The sequence below is a fragment of the Patiria miniata genome, unplaced genomic scaffold (genome assembly GCF_015706575.1).
Source record: "Patiria miniata isolate m_02_andy unplaced genomic scaffold, ASM1570657v1 HiC_scaffold_28, whole genome shotgun sequence".
In the NCBI taxonomy this organism is placed as follows: domain Eukaryota; kingdom Metazoa; phylum Echinodermata; class Asteroidea; order Valvatida; family Asterinidae; genus Patiria; species Patiria miniata.
In genome coordinates, this window is record NW_024037067.1 from 5246994 (window position 1) to 5265737 (window position 18744).

At 40.9% G+C, this 18744-nt stretch overlaps 1 protein-coding gene across 3 annotated transcripts in view; it reads left to right on the plus strand.

Annotated features, from left to right (window-relative positions):
- Positions 1 to 13756, plus strand: part of LOC119734847 (endonuclease V-like) — a 28193-nt gene extending 14437 nt beyond the window's left edge. The window contains exons 6-9 of one of the 3 annotated variants that reach the window (XR_005272124.1): positions 7522 to 7590; positions 9246 to 9374; positions 9472 to 9564; positions 11580 to 11690. Coding sequence is in view for 2 of the 3 variants with exons in the window: in XM_038208430.1 (XP_038064358.1) it covers positions 7522 to 7590; positions 9246 to 9374; positions 11580 to 11819 (438 nt within the window). In the remaining variant the exon portion in view is untranslated. Of the gene's footprint in view, positions 1 to 7521; positions 7591 to 9245; positions 9375 to 9471; positions 9565 to 11579 lie in introns of all 3 variants that reach the window. The other 2 variants (XM_038208430.1, XM_038208431.1) reach the window with 2 other exon arrangements.
- Positions 13757 to 18744: the final 4988 nt, after the last annotated feature.

Here is an 18744-nt window from a genome sequence, read left to right on the forward strand (position 1 = left end):
GGTTTGAATGTCATCCGTGGGGAATTTTCAAAGTGAAAAACATTAAACAGTTTTAATTACTTGTTTTCTGAGTATTGCACTTTTTGTCATGCTCTGCACGTTGAGCACAAAAAAAATATTAAGCAGAAAACAAAGCCAGCGTCTTGGCAAGATAAAATCCTCTCAACTTGAGAGAGAGCCTTGTTTTTATGTGAATAGCCCAACAAAAAAAAAAACAATTATTTTGATAACATGCATTGGTTGTGTGTTAAACAAGCCTGGAGTGAGCAAAAGTATAAACAACCGAATTAAGTTAACCAATGATTGAAATAGATCGTTTCTTTCCATTTGCAGAGGATTCAGTCCTAATCTTCCCCACGCAAAATGCCAATTGCCAATGGACGTTTCCTTCTTTTACATGTAATCAGAGATTCAGTGACTTTATTTAAGATCAAGCCGGGCATACTCTAGGGTCTCATGGGTACTTTCCTGAGAACGGCGGGCTCGAAATTCAACATTTATTTCTACAAAAACATGTTGATGCAGGGGGATTCAATCCCATCTTCTCAGAGAGAGGGAGAGAGAGGGGGAGAGTGAAAATACATGTAGGTCTATTTACATATTTGGAGCATAATTGAAAGGACCGTCGCCTAAACTGGCAATGCTGTATATCCTTGGAATTGAACCGAGCAAATGCAAGTAATGAGACAGTATTCCTAATTGTGATGCATCGAAAAATTAAAATCCCCCAAAGTAAAGTTCAAGCAGTTTTACAGCCTAATTGTGTTTTTTTTATTGGACTAAACAATGCTGACAGAACGTACGAAAGATGTTAGGACAAAAAAAAAGTCCTACTTCCGGTCTACCCTATTTGGACGGCACTTACCCTAATTTCTTTTTTGAAAAATGAGAAAAAAACCCGAAAACCATCAGTCACTACCTTTTACCCTTTACTACACGTAGACACCTCCATATGATTCTACACAAATAAAATTGCACCATTGTAAATGGGAGCAATACAAGTAATGTCACGTGATGTGAAATCCACGAATCAAATTACAAGGATCTGTATGTCAGTTATATAATGTGCCATAAGTTACAAAGTGCCCATGTTCTCCCAAAGTTCTTACTTAAAGTTTGTATCGTCCGTTCTCATCTGTTCAATATTTATTTAATGATCAGATAGGTAGTGACGGATGAAGGTGTTGATCTCTCCGCTGGAGGTTAGCATTAAGCATTTGTAGAACTCATCAAATAATGGACTGCCTTAGAGCAAAGTTTAAGTCTTTAAGTGGCTTTTATCCTCTTGTGCAGTGTGTTATCGAGGTACGTAAATATGTACGTAATGGTGTCACAGTACAGTGGCTCATGGTTTTTTCTGTGTTAAAAAGTAAGTGATGAGTGTTAGGATTCTCGATACCTGTTAGAGGAGCCCGGCAAGACTGGCCAGTCAGTTTCAAACTTCTACCAAGTCTAATGTGCAAATGTAACCGTGAAAACTGACACAAATGGGGAACTCGCACTAAATAGACTCTATGGGCATTAACTAACGAAATTAAACTAAACTCAGGATCTTTGAATGGAAAAGTCGCGAGGAAATTGAATTAATAGAGACACAGCCACAAATTCTAGATTTCAAATCAAAAAGGACCAAAAAGAATGTATCCACAAAAACTTTAAACCGAAAACCAGCAACTAAAAGCAAAGAATAAAACCATGTATAGCCAGGGATCACGCCCAAAGTCAGGATGCTAGCAACATTAGCAATGCTGCAAACCCGGAAAATAGCAAACGGGGGTGATTCAAAGAGGATACAGCGAAGTGAACCAGGGCATTTACCATTACACAAATCCCTGTTGAGCAAGCCATCTTCGTGGAAGACTTGGACATTCTGTATGTGTCTCAATGTATGTTACCACCTGGGAGATATGGCATTAAGTGGGAATCTGTGACACTGAATTAGAAGCGTAGAAATGATACTGTATAATTTAGAGTAAGGAGCCGTAGATAAGCCAGCTGTAGCATCCCCCAAGCATTTGCCTCCCTGGTGTCTTGCAATGTGACTCTGAGTATGACAACCTCAGGAACAAGACCTTATGAAACCATAAGCCCCTTAAGGTTTGACTTGTTTTTTGTTCATCTGCCAAGTTTTAAACCTTTCCCGTGAATGTGTCTTGCAATGTGACTCTGAGTATGACAATCTTAGGAACAAGACCTTATGAAACCATAAGCCCAGTTGGACTTTCATCGTTTTTGTTCATCTGCCAAGTATTAAACCTTTCCCGTGAATGCTGTCATGCCTTGAAGAGGAATGACAACCTCAGAAACAAGACCTTTTGGAACCATAAGCCCCTTAAGGGTTGACTTGTTTTTGTTCATCTGCCAAGTTTTAAACCTTTCCCGTGAATGGTGTCATTCCTTGAGGAGGGTGTAGAGCATTACAGTTCTTCTACCGTGGGCACAGTGACCGGAAGATATCCCATTTGTACGGACACTTGCCTTTAGGCTTTTCATTCGAGAGATAACGAATGGTTTTGTCTATGTATAATAACAGAAACAAGCTTCCATCTATGGGGAAATTTAAGTTGAGATTTGCAAGCACAATGTTTGTATTGGATTTGTTCATGCGGCAGATTTTAGTTCGAAGTCAACATATCAGTTTGATGGATGCATGTGGCACGGGGGAGTCAGATGAGCGCAGTGGCGCAAAATGGAAGTTAATGCCATCGTGGAGAGGTGATTTATCATGCTCACCTGGAATGACGTCATCGCTTACTTGTGTATCAATGCGCGAACAGGTATCCCACAATAGTTCCAGATTTCCAGTCATGCACAAACACAGGAAATGACAAGGGACAGTGAAGTTATTAGTTCAGCACACTTTCCCTTGTCATTTACCTGACAAGCGATTGAAAGCAGAATTGCTGCGTTGTTTTTACTGTGTTTTATTTGTGTAGTGTGTGAGACATTACTCCCTCGCCGGGCGTGCATCCGCATTCATGACTTCATGAACTCATGTTTCAAAACATCCTTGTCATCTTGTGTCCATAGTGTAGAGACCTATGACAAGCCTGAATTCAAGCCCTGTCTGTTTCTCAATCCACCGGGGCCACAATTCACAGCACAAGTACTGAGAGCTTAATACTTACAACCAAGAATGGCGTGCCATTGGCGTCGGAAATTCTGGTTCTTGGGGCTTGGCTTCCTCGACAACTCTGATCACATCTCCCTCGGCGCAACCCGGTACTTCGCAATGGGAATTCGAGGTGTGTTGTGAATACAATATTTTCACTCCCATCGAAGAAAAGAAAAAGTTTTCAAATCATATTTTCTCATCAATTCTTAGTATAGTGAGACACACACAATTTACAAAGGAACTGGGTTGAATTTAAACCTGACTTGTCATCGGTGGCTCCCTCTGCCAATGGCAACAAAGGTCAGTGATGAAATTGCAGCCTTCAATCTAGACTAATCTGCAGATGACTTCTGTTGGTGGCCCAGTTTGAATAAAATCAATCATTCCGTCAATTTCAGAGTAATCTAATTATCCCCAAGGCACGGAAGTCTGGCTTTTTGTGTGTTTGCTGATATTACCGGTATCTCCTTGTCCATCTAAGAATTTCATTTGAGGATCCAAACGACATCAGTGGGAGGCGTAGGTTGATGAAAGATTTGACTTAATACAGGTCATGAAATACGTATTTCTGATACCGAAACTGTATCATCATCTGTTTGTAAATATATTGTCCAATGTAGAAGCTACGCGACCTGTTTTGCAGTGTGAGACCTGCTCTCACGAAACCCGGACAAAGTGTGTAGTTCTTCTTTTCGCACAAAGGGAATGTGAAGTCATATTGGGGTGGAGCTGAGCAGTTTGAAGTTTGAGCTTTTCTGAATCAGTAAATCTACAACCTTTCAAAATAATCCATCAAGCAGAAGTGTGTTTTATTGTGATCAATTTAGCAAAACAATATGTAGAAATGTCTACAGAAGGCATTTCAATACGTGTGTTTATCTCATAAAATTGGGTTGTTAGGGTTTTATCACATAATTCTTTCTCAGTTCCTTTGAAATTATATATCATTTTGAAGCTGAAAACCTAGGAAATTTGAAAATGCCGAAACCTAAAAACAAGGAACTTTTGTCAACGGGGTTTTGCGGGAGCAGTCTCTTAAATGGCACCATGAGTGTCACTGAGTGATGGAGCTGTTGCACTTCATAAGATACGATACCACTATTATTATAAATGGGGATTGTGGAAATGTATTTATGATCGTATTGCTTGCTTGTGAAATATTGTTTTGGATAATTTTAAAAACCATCAATATATCTTACTAGATCCCCATTTGTCAAACTATCATCCTTTTTTTTTAAGGGGTCCCCCGGCATCGCCCACCCTAGCCTTTTCTTGGGCATTGGACCCTTGATACTACAAAGGGGTCCTTACTCTTTGATAGGGATTGGAAATGCCAGTTTGCTTGTGGGATATACTTGCTAGAGCACTTCCCTTTTTATATGCAACATAAATGGCATACTGTAGGCCTACCTGTCAAAAGAATTGTACTTTACATGTATTTTCATGGAGTTCTCAGTACCTTATCCCCCACTCAGGGGACACTGTAGATGGGCAATGGCATTACCTGGTGAGCAGCTTTATGATATCGACATTCCATTCCAGGAAAAAGAAATGTTCTCAAGACATTGCATGCCAAGGAAACTGGATAGAAATAGCAGCCTTGATGAGCCATACCAACTCAAGGCAGAATTGTCTTAAAGGTGAAAAAAAGTCTGGACAATTTTCCCATATTGTCTACCTATGATTTATTGTTTAATCTGGTACTGGTATATTAATGCATTAAGAACAACATATTGGCCAGGCACCACATTGTGAATAACAGTGTTGGAGCAAAGGCTTTGACCCTCAAGGCCAAGGCCAAGGCCAAGTCTTTGACCCTCAAGGCCAAGGCCAAGGCTAAGGCTTTGACCCTCAAGCCTCGAGGCCAAGGCCAAGGCTTAACCCTCAAGGCCAAGGCCAAGGCCCTGTTTTATGAAATGACCACTGATATAGAACTAATTATAGTCACATGAGTGACACATCATCACGTAAGGGCGGATCCAGAACACAATTTGGGGGGGGGGGGCAAAGAAATTTTGGTCCCCCCCCAAAAAAGTGGGTCAAAAAATTACGGCTTGGGCTTCGGGGCCCGCTTAAGGGCCCCGAAAAATTGTTGGATTCGAGATGCTCTGTGGTGCGATTTGAGGCAATTTCTGACCATTTTAACCAATGTTTTTTTAGGAAAAGATGGTGGTGTACTCATTGCCTGCCTTTATTACGACATCATATAAAAAAAAAATGGTTTCGGTTTTTTTTTGTGGGGGGGGGGGCATGGCCCCTTTTGGCCCCCCTGGATCCGCCCTTATCATCACGAATTGCTTGTTACGAAGAACAACATTTCTTTAATTGCAATCAACATGCTCGCATAGGCCTACACCGTTTTATGACTGCACTGTATCTATTAAAGTATAAATTCAGGTCTTCAATATGGTTTAACTAAACAAAATTATGATTTACTTCTATATTGACACACAATTCTCCCAAGTGTAACAAATGGGAGATCCAAGAAACTGATTTGGGAAATCTTTATTTGCTGGCCCAACATGGTCAGAAATATCAGCATTATCTAAAACAGATACATGCAAATCTTTAGCACTTATCAGGGAGACATATACAACCAATCAGATCTATTCCATAGTTATATGCAATTAAAGTGATCATCTCATTAGCCCCACAAGTGTACAGAATATTTTTGCAGCAAATCTACTACAATGGTAACAAAATGTGATGCTACAATAAAGTGGAAGTGTGCCCAACACACAAATCTACAGGATGCTTCCTTCCTCCATGGTAATACGATTAAAATGGTAACAGCAAAATTTCAAACAGATTTATCTGGAAAATGCAAAAATCTATGGGCCTTGAAGAGCCTTGACTCAAAATTGCAAGGCCCTGAACCCTCAAGGCCAAGGCCAAGGCCAAGGCTTTTGCCCTCAAGCCTCGAGGCCAAGTCCAAGGCCCTAAAATCCAGCCTTAAGGCAGCCTTAAGGCCAAGGCCCAGCATCAAGGCACTACATCACTGGTGAATAATTGAGATGCTGTAATTAATGGTCTGCCTCGTTGGGTCGTATCGATAGTTATGGTTTATTTACGCTGATTTCTCACCCTCTGTCAGGTCAGGTCAGAACAAATTTGCAGTCTCATCAAACTAAAACTTTGAGAACGCACAGAAATGCTAACTTAATGTTCATATTTCAAGGTGTACATCATGGAAAGTATAGGCGGGTCGTGCGGTTGAAACAAAATGATATGATGATTAGGTGTCATTCTGAGAGAAACGAGCATGAAGTGCTTTGAATTCTGTGTTGCACTCTTGTCAAATTTTGTACAGTGGCCACTGGTTCTTTTTTCTAACAGTCACCAATGCTCATCAAAAAGAATGGTGTACCAGTAGCTAACGACAATTGAGAGTACTGATTTCCTTTGTATTATACTAGTAGTTCAAACCATCTGTACAAATGAACGTGTATTAAATGTTGATGACTGTCTAGGAAGCAAAGTTCAGAACACTGAAGTAGTAGTTAAAAAGTACTAAGTAGGTTATTCCTGTCAAAAGTGGGTTTCCTTCTTTTTGCACCACTCTGAAGTTGTCTGCAAATGCATGTGTCTGTCGGCAACAATGATGTAATGAAGAGTCAAGAGTGCCACACACTGTCCTGTGGTATGTCCATGATCGTCTCTTTTGAACATCACCTCAAATAGTCAAATGGTGTCGACAGCTGTTTGATTTTATGAAAGCCGGCTGACAATAGACCTTTATCACGCTGCCACCATTTCAGTCATCCCCTGTATCCAATAACAGTACTGAATGATAAATGATTTTGTGCAAAAAAAAATCTATTTTTCCTTCCAGCCTCGTTCTTGGTTACGTTGATTTGAATAGGAAAAAAATCAAGATGGCCACAACATGATAATGGTCTATACATACACCTTCCAGCAGGGAGGGTCTGTCGGTTCCCCCAATCAAATCGGTCTCGCTACATCTCTGACCTCAAGCCATCCATTCCTCCTTTTTTCATAGGCAGGTAGAACGTTACTATGGTATTATATAATATTTCTAGTTTGTTATACCATCACCAGGTGTAAGTGCTTCTAGCAGCTTTCCGAGTTAGGGCCTGTAAACTTGGAAAGAATACAGTACTTCTAGCGGTACACTCTTATCTTGTTAATCCCTTTGTTTACAAACTGGCCACTGTTATCAGATACTGCTGCTAATCCCCTGCACTTTTCAATATCAGCTGTGTGACAGCACATGTGGCTTGATTACACTGTTAGTGTTAGGGATTATAAAGCCACTGTTTGGACAAAGGATTAAGATATAGATTAGAGGGCTGGCCAGTTTACAGTTAGATTGACTGTTTTCTCTCAAGTTTCTAGTGGAGGTTACACGCAATGATGGACCTGCTTTTGGCTTTTTGTGAATGCAGGTTGCTGAACTCAGTGATGACGGAGACACCTTCCCGCTGGTGACAGCTTCGGGACAGGTTCTAGGAATGGTAATTATCCGAATTCCCTCAGTTCAGTTTGCCATCTCACATTCTGCTATTTGATATGAACTGTCTCATCCGGCAGCAATAGCTGTCAGTTGAAGTGTGAATGTGAAACGGAACATTTTAGCCCAGAGCTATATCACAGAGCTGGTGACAAAATGTGTACATCACGTTGAGATATCTGTCAACACAATGCAAAGATGAGACAACTATAAAGGTCACTGTGAAAGTCAAAAATAAAGAAAGAGTGCAACCATAACATAAGGAAACTAAAATAGGGCCTGTGGTCGATTTCATGGAACGCTAAGACGAATCTTAGGGAGGTAAACTTGTCTTAACTCGCGACTCGTCCTATAGGATCGATCTCATCAAACTTAAGACGCGTTCAACACCTCATAACTTCCTTAGCAGGGCCACTGTCTTTGGTCACTGTTCCCCCTGGGTCAAACTCAACAGGCTTCACTAGTTGCTGGTGGAGGACTGGTCAAAACGGAGCAGAAGAGTCAGCCCTCTGTGAATGTGATCGCATTCAGACCGTAGAGCACCTGATCTCTCGATGTTGTCTCCACAAAGGCCTTAAGGGAAGAATGGCTTGTATATGCAGACACTATTGACTGGTGGAAGAATCTACAAGTGCGCTGTGATCATCAAACGAACGACGATAGTGAACATTGAAGTCAGTGGCCAGCAGCCCGTCAACATGACTCAAACATTAGGCGTACCGACCTTTATCTATTTGGATTTCCTTCAAGCCCAAAATGAAGTTCCACTTTCCCTGGATTTGTCCCAGATTCCCTTCACTGAATTGCACAGATGCTTGAAGTATTACTCTGTGAAGCAAGGGTCTTTAGCTCGAAGGAACATTTGGAATTATTGAGAGACCCCCTCTGAAATCTAACTAAAGGCACCTTTACTGTTTTTTCCCCAGTTGCATACGTAGGCCTATCGTAAACAGTAGGCCTAACTACACAGTGGACACAAAGTGGACTGAAAATGAGCATAAGGAAAGGCTACAAAATACCAGAAGTCAAACACACACTGAAATTTTACCATGGCATGTTGTCATTGGTACCAAAAAAAAAATAAAAGAGATGTTTCAGTTACTGACACCGCCAGAGACAAAACCTGAGCTATCTTAACTTTGACAACATGTTGTTTGTTTTTTAAGTCTAGGTCACCTTTTTATTTATCATAATAAACTGGGAGCTGATAAAACTGTACATGTACGTAAAAATATGTAATTGAGCCTTGAACTGCATCTTGATTGCCCTGTTTCCTCAAAAAGTATACTGCGTTCAACAATCATGAGACTGCAACTGTTATTATTTCACTATTCTGCTTTAATTTTGAATGCCTTTTGTTGTGAGTCTTGAAAAACATGATGCAAAATAGCGCTCAAAATCAAACATTCCTGCATGAAATAAAAACACCTCCTGTTTTGCTCCTACATAAAACTCTCCTGGCACTTTCAAACTACTCACCCGATATCTCCCAAATCGCCAGTCCATCAAAGCGGCATTACTTTTGATGAGATGTTGATCACCGCCAACAGTATTTTTTTATCGCAGCAACCACGTTGCCAAGAGATTTGCTTGTGATTGAATTGCATGGTCGATAGTAAATTGTCGGATTTGATCATGTCTCTCTGCTCCCTTCTGTAGGCCATGAGGGGATGTGACAAGTCAAGCAACCCGATATTTGTGTCCGTTGGGCACCGAGTCTCTCTGCAAACAGCCACGGAGCTCGCCAGGCGATGCTGCAAGTATAGAGTTACCGAGCCGGTCAGACAGGTAAACGAAACAAAAAAATGCATCAGTTCATCCCTTTATAATAGTGTTCAATTCGATTGTAAAATGCCAATTTTAACTTTTAATACCTCAAATCCAGCACGTCTCTCATCTTGGAACTTGATAAAATCCCAAGCAGGTATTCCATTGGCAAGTTCATATAAATACTGAAATCTTGGACCTCTTTGAAAAGGTGAGTGCAACAGCCTAACTTCATGAAGTGGTTTTGCGCCTTATAACTCCCTATTTCATGTGGTCTGTTCGGCCAGACGCAGTAGAAGAATGTGCAGATGTTTAATACCCCCCTAATAGTTCCCCAGGGCTACCCTGCTGAATCCAACAGAATCTGACAGTTAATCATGGCAGTTTCCAGGCTGCTCAAGCCAACGCAGTCCAACGGGTCATTTTGCTAGGTACCTTACAATACAAAAGGACTTACCTGCCTAATCCAACCGTGCCTTAATATTCGTTGCCTGCTGAACGTGACACAACCCAACCGAATGTAACATAAAAGCGTTTCGGTTTGCTGTAACACCATGTGGTAATAACTACTGCTTAGATTAGCACCGTGTAAATACTTATAAAGGTGCTACATAATGGGTCTCATAGTTCTCATTTAACTTGAGGGCCTCCATGGAAAGCAGTGCCTTGCACTGATCGGAGTTTACCCTCATTAAAGATGACTTTAAAAAAACAAAAACCCAGATGGGGTTAAAAGCATATTACACATCGCCAAATATGTCTTCCTAAAAAGGAAGTGTTTTGGGTTCAGTTTTGAACAGGCTAATACAATATATACATCTAAACAAAGCTGAGGTTGTTTTTCTCTCTTTTCCCCCATTTTGATTCAGTTCCTTGTAGACAAAAAAATATAGTATAGAGACTTGATGGCATCAGAAAGCCACAACTCGGCCATGTTGCATTGTGATAGGCAATACACTTATTCGCATCATCTGTTGCCTAAACCCAGAGGGAAATTCATCGGTAGGCCTTACCGTCCAGACGTGATAAAATCTTCAACATGAACTGCTGCATGCGCAGTGGAGCATATTATCTGATGAAATTGTAAACTAATTGATGGATATTTCCCTGCTCAGTTGTCAGGAATCGTTCCGGAAGCATGAGATATGGGGTAATTCAGGAAGATATTAAATAAATATAGGGTGACTATGAGGTCAACTATACAAAGGGATATAAAATAGTAAGGGGCTCTAGTAATCATTTATTGCCTTGATCAACCGATTTCATTATATAAACCATGTAAACACTGTTATCTAACCATCAGATACCAAAAATACCATCAGCATTTCATCAACTATTGCAGTGATTGTATGTACCAGTTTAAAAGATACTCATGACATGAAAGTATTCTCTCATCGTGTCATTATTGTTGGGAAAAAATAACTACAAAATTTGAGGGCCTTTTTTTAATTAGGAAAAATGATGATCCCTATAGAGCATTCTCCTATTCGAGTTTCTCCTTGTGGTTATGTGGCAAAACACAAAGCTAATACAAAATGTATTGAAAAACATTATTACTCTATGTATGGTCAATGCCAAATATATAACTTGTTTTTTTATCTGTAATGTTGGCTTCGCAATAGCGCCCAATTAAGATGCAGTATTAAATTGGAAACTTTAGACGAGTCCCGGCACGTGATCACTGTGCACGCACAAGGCCCCCTGGGGTGGAGAAACCATTGTTTTCCTTCACTAACATCAGACAGCAGTTTTTTTTAGCTTCGGGAAGCAGCTCAACAAATCATCATGTCTCCCCGGGAGTTAGTTGGGGAGTTAGTTAGTTAGTTAGTTAGTTAGATAGTTAGTTAGTTAGTTACTTAGTTAGTTAGTTAGTTAGTAACAAACGCTGGCATTGTCTATTGCTCCTACATATTTTGACCGATTTCAACCAAACCTTGTCAAAGTATCTGTAGCCCAGCCCCAACATGTCACATGACCAAACTGGGGTCAACGGTCATCGAAAACCTTTTTTTTTTTTTTACTCAAAACACTACTCCTTCCAGAATAGAAATTACATGGCACAATCACTCGACTCATGCATGGACAATTCTTTGGCCCGCAGCTTCCGAGATCCGATCGAGCTTGTTACTTAAGTTGAACCAAACTGTTGTCTTAAGAATCATCCTGGTATATTGATATTTAAAAAAAAAAGTAGATATTTTGTATCAATTTTTCCTACGTCTGTAGGCCGATATTCGTTCACGCGAATTTCTCCGTGACATGTTCCCGGAGACTGCCCCAAGTAGAAAGCAGCAACCGAAAGCCAAAAAGACCAAAGCTCACGAAGACATGTCACGCCCTTCCCATGCAAATGAGGTCAAGGTAGGCGGGGCTAAGAGCACCACGTGCTTTCTTGATGAAGAACATTCCGGACAATCGGACGAGGAGGAGGAGTCGAGTTTCGACTGTTTATTTGGTCCAACGTGACAAAGTCAACAAAATGTGTGCAATTAATGGTGGTTAAACTCATTGACGGAATTATAGTGTACTTGTATGTTTTTTTATGCGTCAATCCTTTATCTGTCAAATAATAGTAAAGCCTTTTTCTAATAAAATAATTTTACCTGAAAGTAGCTCCGTATACTGTCAGAAATAGTTGTTTACCTGTAAACGCTCCCGGATAGATCATAATACATAAAGCGAGTAAAATAATGACTGTCATCACATGGTCTACTGTTAAAAATGAGGTTAAAAATGTCTAACTTTAGGGAGAGGACATTGCATTCCTGCCATTATCCCGGTATGAAGAGTATAGCACTTTGCGATTTTGAACCCTATTATAATGTAACTTGACTGAAAGGGTTTTGTTAGCCTTTTGGTAGTTCATACTAGGGACTAGAAGTGGATCAAGAAAGAGGGGGAAATAATGGAGTTATGGAAGACAGTATAACAGACTTAATGCCGGCTCATACTTCATGCGATTATCGGTGCGAAGCGAATTCGTCAAGATAGCTGCGAACGTTACAATTAATCTTCAGTTGTTGACGTCATAAAATGCACTTCGCTTTCGCTTTAGCGTGTGATCATAAACCGGCTTTTATATATTGTATACCTGACAGATTGTCCATTTGGGGCCCATCAAAAATGGACATAAGCCTTTTCGCGTGGAGTATACGAACCAGCTTTTAAATATTGTATACCAGACAAGTCCATCTGGGGCATATCTAAGATAGACATATGCATGTAGGTCTATAGGCCTATCCCAGATAATCTTCAAAAGCCTTCGCGACATTTAACAGTCGATTTTGTGACATTTTCAGTCTGTAAATCGTTACCAGCAGAACTCACAAAAAGCCCCGGTTTAAGAGGATCACCGAGAGGAACGGCAATTCCCGCTCTTGAGCTTTTATCCCCCACAGAGAATTGTTCTTTTATTTCAACAAAGTGATTGTTTTTAAGCATCTCATGAGATTGATGTCTCTCTTGTAGATTTTTACTTACGTATGTATAAGGTTTGGATTCCAGATAGTCAACGTTTTATGATCTCCACGGTTTTTGGAGATATTTTGCATGGCCGTTCGAAGTAAAACAGTAAGCGTTATTTTGAAAGACGATATTATTTTAATAATTGCTACAGCAGTGTTTCCTCTGCCCATTGAATTGCGAAGTGGGCTACCTCGCAAATTTCAGCGGCCATCTCAGGAGGTTTTTTTTTTCGCCATAAATACCATGTTTGTGTTGAATATAATTTATAGTATATTTTATATTTTTCTTGTTTTCATACTTTTAATTCAACGTTCGATTGCATGTCACAATAGTTGTTTTCGCCATAAATACCTTGTTTGTGTGAATATGATATGTATTATATTTTATAATTTTCTAGTTTTCATATTTTTAATTCACCGTTTGTCACAATTGCATGTCACAATATTCTTTGTGGTTAATTTTCCATGTGTTTTATTACCTTCGTTCGTACTAAATTTCCCTTATTTTTTGTTTTTAAAGTATACATTTTAATACATGTGTTTTTGTTGATCATTTTATTGTACCTTAGTTTGTTTAAGTACGGTACATGACTTTTGTGTGTAACTTTGGTCTATCTGTTATTAAAATTGCTGTACCTTTTTAGTAATTATTGTATTTTCGAAAAAAAAGTTTTATTCTCAATTGTTCGTTATAATATTCGTTTTAGTTGGATTGTTAGTTTTGTTTTCAGTCGTAATACCGTATGCTCCTGAACAGACTGGCCTCTGAAATGGCTCGATAATGTAAATACAGTGATTATTATCGAAGAGCCGAATACATTTTTTATCATAATTTATTTATATAGAAATATTTAACCTAACCATTGAAAATGATGATTAACTTTGTTTAGTATCTGTACTCATTTTAACAATAAACTTTTGTATTGAACAAACCACCTAGATATAGCTTTTTAGCGATTGGCTCATTTCGGATGTCTTTTCATGAGTTTCCGAAAGACACAGAGCATATTTACTCGTACACATCACCATTCGTGGTTGTCGGTGATAGTCAGTCTCGCGAGTAAAACATAAGTCTTGAAGGTCAATATCCTTATAACTATCTTCTCTTCATAAATATTTAAGACAGTTTACGCGCGCCGTGAGTTGGGACCATTGATCTCCATATATAATGTAGTTGCAGTTTTCACCCTTTCTTGGGTAAAATTACCCCAGGCAATTTTTCAGTGTGTACTAATAATGCACGGTCAGCTTTTCAGGTAAAGCAATAACACGGAATTACGAAACGTCTCTGCATCATTGACCGTTTCACAGATTACATTGTACCACCATCTTGGTGGTCACGTGGGGATTTGGGGGGGGGGGGGCCGGGGATTTCATTGAAAGTGCGTCCCATGCGCAGAATGCGATCCATAGGGACTATTTATACCATAATGCGTACTTGACACAGAATGATATACTCACTCTTTCTGGGGAAACCTCACAGTTTTTTCCACTGGGAACTTCCCTTAATTGTTCAACTTTTGATCTCTAAAAGAGCTTAATTGGGGGCCTATACATCAAACGTAGACTATTTACGGAGATAAGTTCACGTAGGCCTACCAGCATAATTTGTCTGCCGGACTCGCTGTGTTTAGCTGTCTTGGACAAGGACAAAATGCAGTAATTGTGATTGAAGTATGACCATCGCAATCCGCAGTACGGTTCAGTACGGTCAGTACGAGTTTGGTACGGGTCAAGTTTGTATCAAAAGTAGGCTTAAGATCGGCGGTACGGGTACAGACAATGCCGCGGGTACGGAGCGGAAGCAAAAGTGGATCAAGTATTAGTCCAAATATGTGATCACTGACGTTGGGCCGAGTATGCTGATCGTTATCCGCAGTACGGTTCAGTACGGTCAGTACGAGTTTGGTACGGGTCAAGCCTTTGTATCAAAAGTAGGCTTAAGATCGGCGGTACGGGTACAGACAATGCCGCGGGTACGAGGCGGAAGCAAATGTGGATCAAGTATTAGTCCAAATATGTGATCACTGACGTTGGGCCGAGTATGCTGATCGTTATCCGGAGTACGGTTCAGTACGGTCAGTACGAGCTTGGTACAGGTCAAGTTTGTATCAAAAGTAGGCTTAAGATCGGCGGTACGGGTACAGACAATGCCGCGGGTACGGAGCGGAAGCAAACGTGGATCAAGTATTAGTCAAAATATGTGATCAAACGTTGGGCCGAGTATACTGATCGTTATCCGCAGTACGGTTCAGTACGGTCAGTACGAGTTTGGTACGGGTCAAGCCTTTGTATCAAAAGTAGGCTTAAGATCGGCGGTAATACGGGTAAACAGACAAAATGCCGCGGGTACGGAGCGGAAGCAAAAGTGGATCAAGTATTAGTCAAAATATGTGATCAAACGTTGGGCCGAGTATACTGATCATTTATCCGCAGTACGGTTCAGTACGGTCAGTACGAGTTTGGTACGGGTCAAGCCTTTGTATCAAAAGTAGGCTTAAGATCGGCGGTAATACGGGTACAGACAAAATGCCGCGGGTACGGAGCGGAAGCAAAAGTGGATCAAGTGTTAGTCAAAATATGTGATCCAACGTTGGGCCGAGTATGCTGATCGTTATCCGCAGTACGGGTTAGTACGCGGTCAGTACGAGTTTGGTACGGGTCAAGTTCGCATCAAAAGTAGGCTAAGAATCGGCGGTACGGGTCGGGTACGGAGCGGAAGCACTTAAATGACAAAAGTAGATCAAGACTCGAGTCAAAATACTATGTGATCAAAATGTTGGGCCGAGTACGGATCGTGATCAAGAGTATAAGCCAAGTATACGGATCGTAAACCCCCTGCAGAGAAGTGAAGTACAAGTGGCATGACAGCTGGGTTAAATATCAGTACGAGTTATTCAGTAGCTTGTACTCTGTCCTTTTACCAGGCGCGGTTTTAGAGCCCCTATTTTTTTTTTGGGGGGGGGGGGGCTATAGAAGGGGTGGATCCATAAACTTTTGCAGGGAGTCGTGCTGAAATGTAGACCTTTTTTGCTCCGGACATTTAGGTCTCCGAAAATCAATAGGTGGGGGGTGGGGGGGGGGGGGGCTCGTACCACATTTTCAACGGGGAGCGCTGATAAAATCCTACAATCATGCACACTATATTACCTAATAGTGTAATGCCCTCTTCTCACGACTATTTTTTTTTGGGGGGGGGGGTCAGACAATTCGCATGTGGCGTCAACTTCTACAATTGGCTACTTCCATTTTGTTTATGGATTTTGTTTATTATTTTTTTTTTTAGGGTGGGGGGGGGGCGTAGAACCGCGCTTGCCTTTACTCCGCACTGATCCACGATGTTAGCAGGAGGTGGCAATTAACACCGAACAGAATACGTACTTGTGCTGTCCGACATCGAGCTTCTCAATATCCAATTAAAGCCCAAAGCCTCATAAACATCCCTTGGCAAATACCATTTGTCGTTCATGTTCCAAACTCTCTGTGCCCATTAGAGGCCCTGACATTTAAACTTCAAATCCATTTTACGCGCCCATTTTCTTTCGCAAATTTACCCTGACATTAAGAGATTTCCTGATTGTAACAAATCCCATTTTTTCCGCTCTGATTGATCCTTCCTTTGAACTCGATACACCCATCCATCTTATGATAGTATCGCGACCCGGCTTCGAGAAGGTTCCATTTACTTACTGACAAACATCGTTTCCCATGATATCTCATGTTTTATCCACTCTCATGCATGCAGCAGCGGTGGCAGCATCGTTGCTGTTAAGTTTAATAAATTGGCCTTGTATCAAGCTATACCTGTCTGATAGCATGATGATAACCACTCATCAGTCATCACTTTCATAACCTCTGGTTTCCAGGCTACATAACATTCGTATACTCGCTGCACGTCGAAACAGCATTACTGCTTTATCCGGTTCGTTAGTAAAAACGTCATACACGCGCACCACTGATTACTAGCGCTCATTGGATTAACACTCAAGTTGCGTCAGCTTCCGGTTCCAATGGTTCCAATGCTACTTAATGGTAAGTGGGCGTGGTTTAAACTGAACTGACGTCACATTAACGAACCGGATTGGCACAGAAAGCAGCATTATAAGGAATAGTGCCTATCATGATGCACATTCGCATTTCAAAACAGAAGGTTCGGATATAACGAAATACTGGGAAATTACGAAACGGAAAACTAATATATACTATCGTGGAGTGTGTAAAAAAAAATCAGTTTGGCAAACAAAAATCGTAAACTTGTGGCTGTCCACGAGAAACATTGCTTCATGACATAATACCCTCACTCCCATCCCCCCTCTCCGCTTCGCTCACCCCTCCCCCTCGTCTCGCCGCCCCTCTCACTATGTTGCACGAACTACGACATGTGCCATCGGATGTGAGTGTCGAAAGCTACCACCGCGGAAATCAGAAAGGCAATTACAGCGAAGCAATTTAAAGAATAGACTGTTCCCCAGAGGCAAAGACTATTAAATGCGTATGCATTACGGACCAGCGGTCTAAACCTTCATATTTGCGGTCGGTCGGTTTGTCAGTCAATGCGTTGTCGTCTTCTGGTTTTTTTTTTTTTTTTACCATTTTGTAATCAAGTTGTTCTGTGTTCAATGTTTACCTGGGTAATCGAGCTTGGTCTGTGTTCGGTCTATGAGTTTAGATGTTTTGAAGCGTATACAGTACATGTAGAGCATGTGACATTAACAATTTTTTTGTCAGCAAATGGTTCTCTTCTGCACTGCATGACTTTGTGCATCTCTTGAAATATAAATGGTTTAAAAGTGTTGACATAATACGTTGTGGCCAAAGAACATGCAAAAGATACTAAATGTTTGGGTTGCCCACTGGATGCCCTTTGGCATGACGTCACAGAGCACATAGTCTTGGTTCTTGGTTCTTGGTTGGTTCTTCTCCTAAATACTCCACGTGGGAGTTTATACAGGAGGCCAGAAACACCGGGGCAAACCCCTTCTCTTAGCGATAAGTGTTTACTGGTCTGTAGGCTAATAATCTTCAGATATCATAATGCACGACGGGTCTGCCGCCAGCATGCTTTGATGCCCGTGCCTTGCTTTATACATGCAAAACCAACTGCATGGGCGTCGCCGGAATTTTTTTCAAGAGGGAGGCAAAGCGCTTTCCAGAGGGGGGAGGGGGAGCACTCAAAGGTGCAAAGTGACGAACCATCGGCAGGGGAGGGGTCAATAATTCTGATGCATTTTTAATGAAAATTGGCAGTTGTCTTCCCCTTTTCCCATTTTCTTTTTCTGTAACCCCCATTTCCGGGGGGGGGGGCAAGTGCCTCCCCCCTCCCTCCCCAGGTTCAGGCGTCCCAAAGTCGCACAAAACTAAATTATCCCAAATATTGCAATTAACGTTTGAGACAGTTAGGAGTCACACACAATTATTATACGTCGAAAGATGAACTATTGCACTCGTTTTTGACGACCCTGTAATATGGCGTCTGGATCTCTGACGCCAGTCTAGTTAATATTCTGAGCAAAATTCACTCATGAAACGCATGGAAGCATGGGGATCGCGAAGACTATAGCATGACGACTTAATTATATACATTATTCACACGTATATACGCAATCGGTAATACAGGGCCGCAGCTAACATTAAGAATGACTCGTCGATACTAACAGGTGAACTAATGCCTAAATATGCCATCAGCATCGATAAACTGAATACAAACCCCCAAAACTTTATTTCATATTTAAAAAAATATGTAGTACCAAACATAATAATAAATGGAAAGCCAATTTCATAAGCTACTTTTAGATGCAAAAATTACTGAAATTGCTCAATCCGTTCAAAGAATATCACCATTTTAACACAATGACCCTAAAACCTCTTTCGTCCACAAATGCGATTTCAAGAATCATTGTCACAATTGTCTTCAAACATCACCAGCG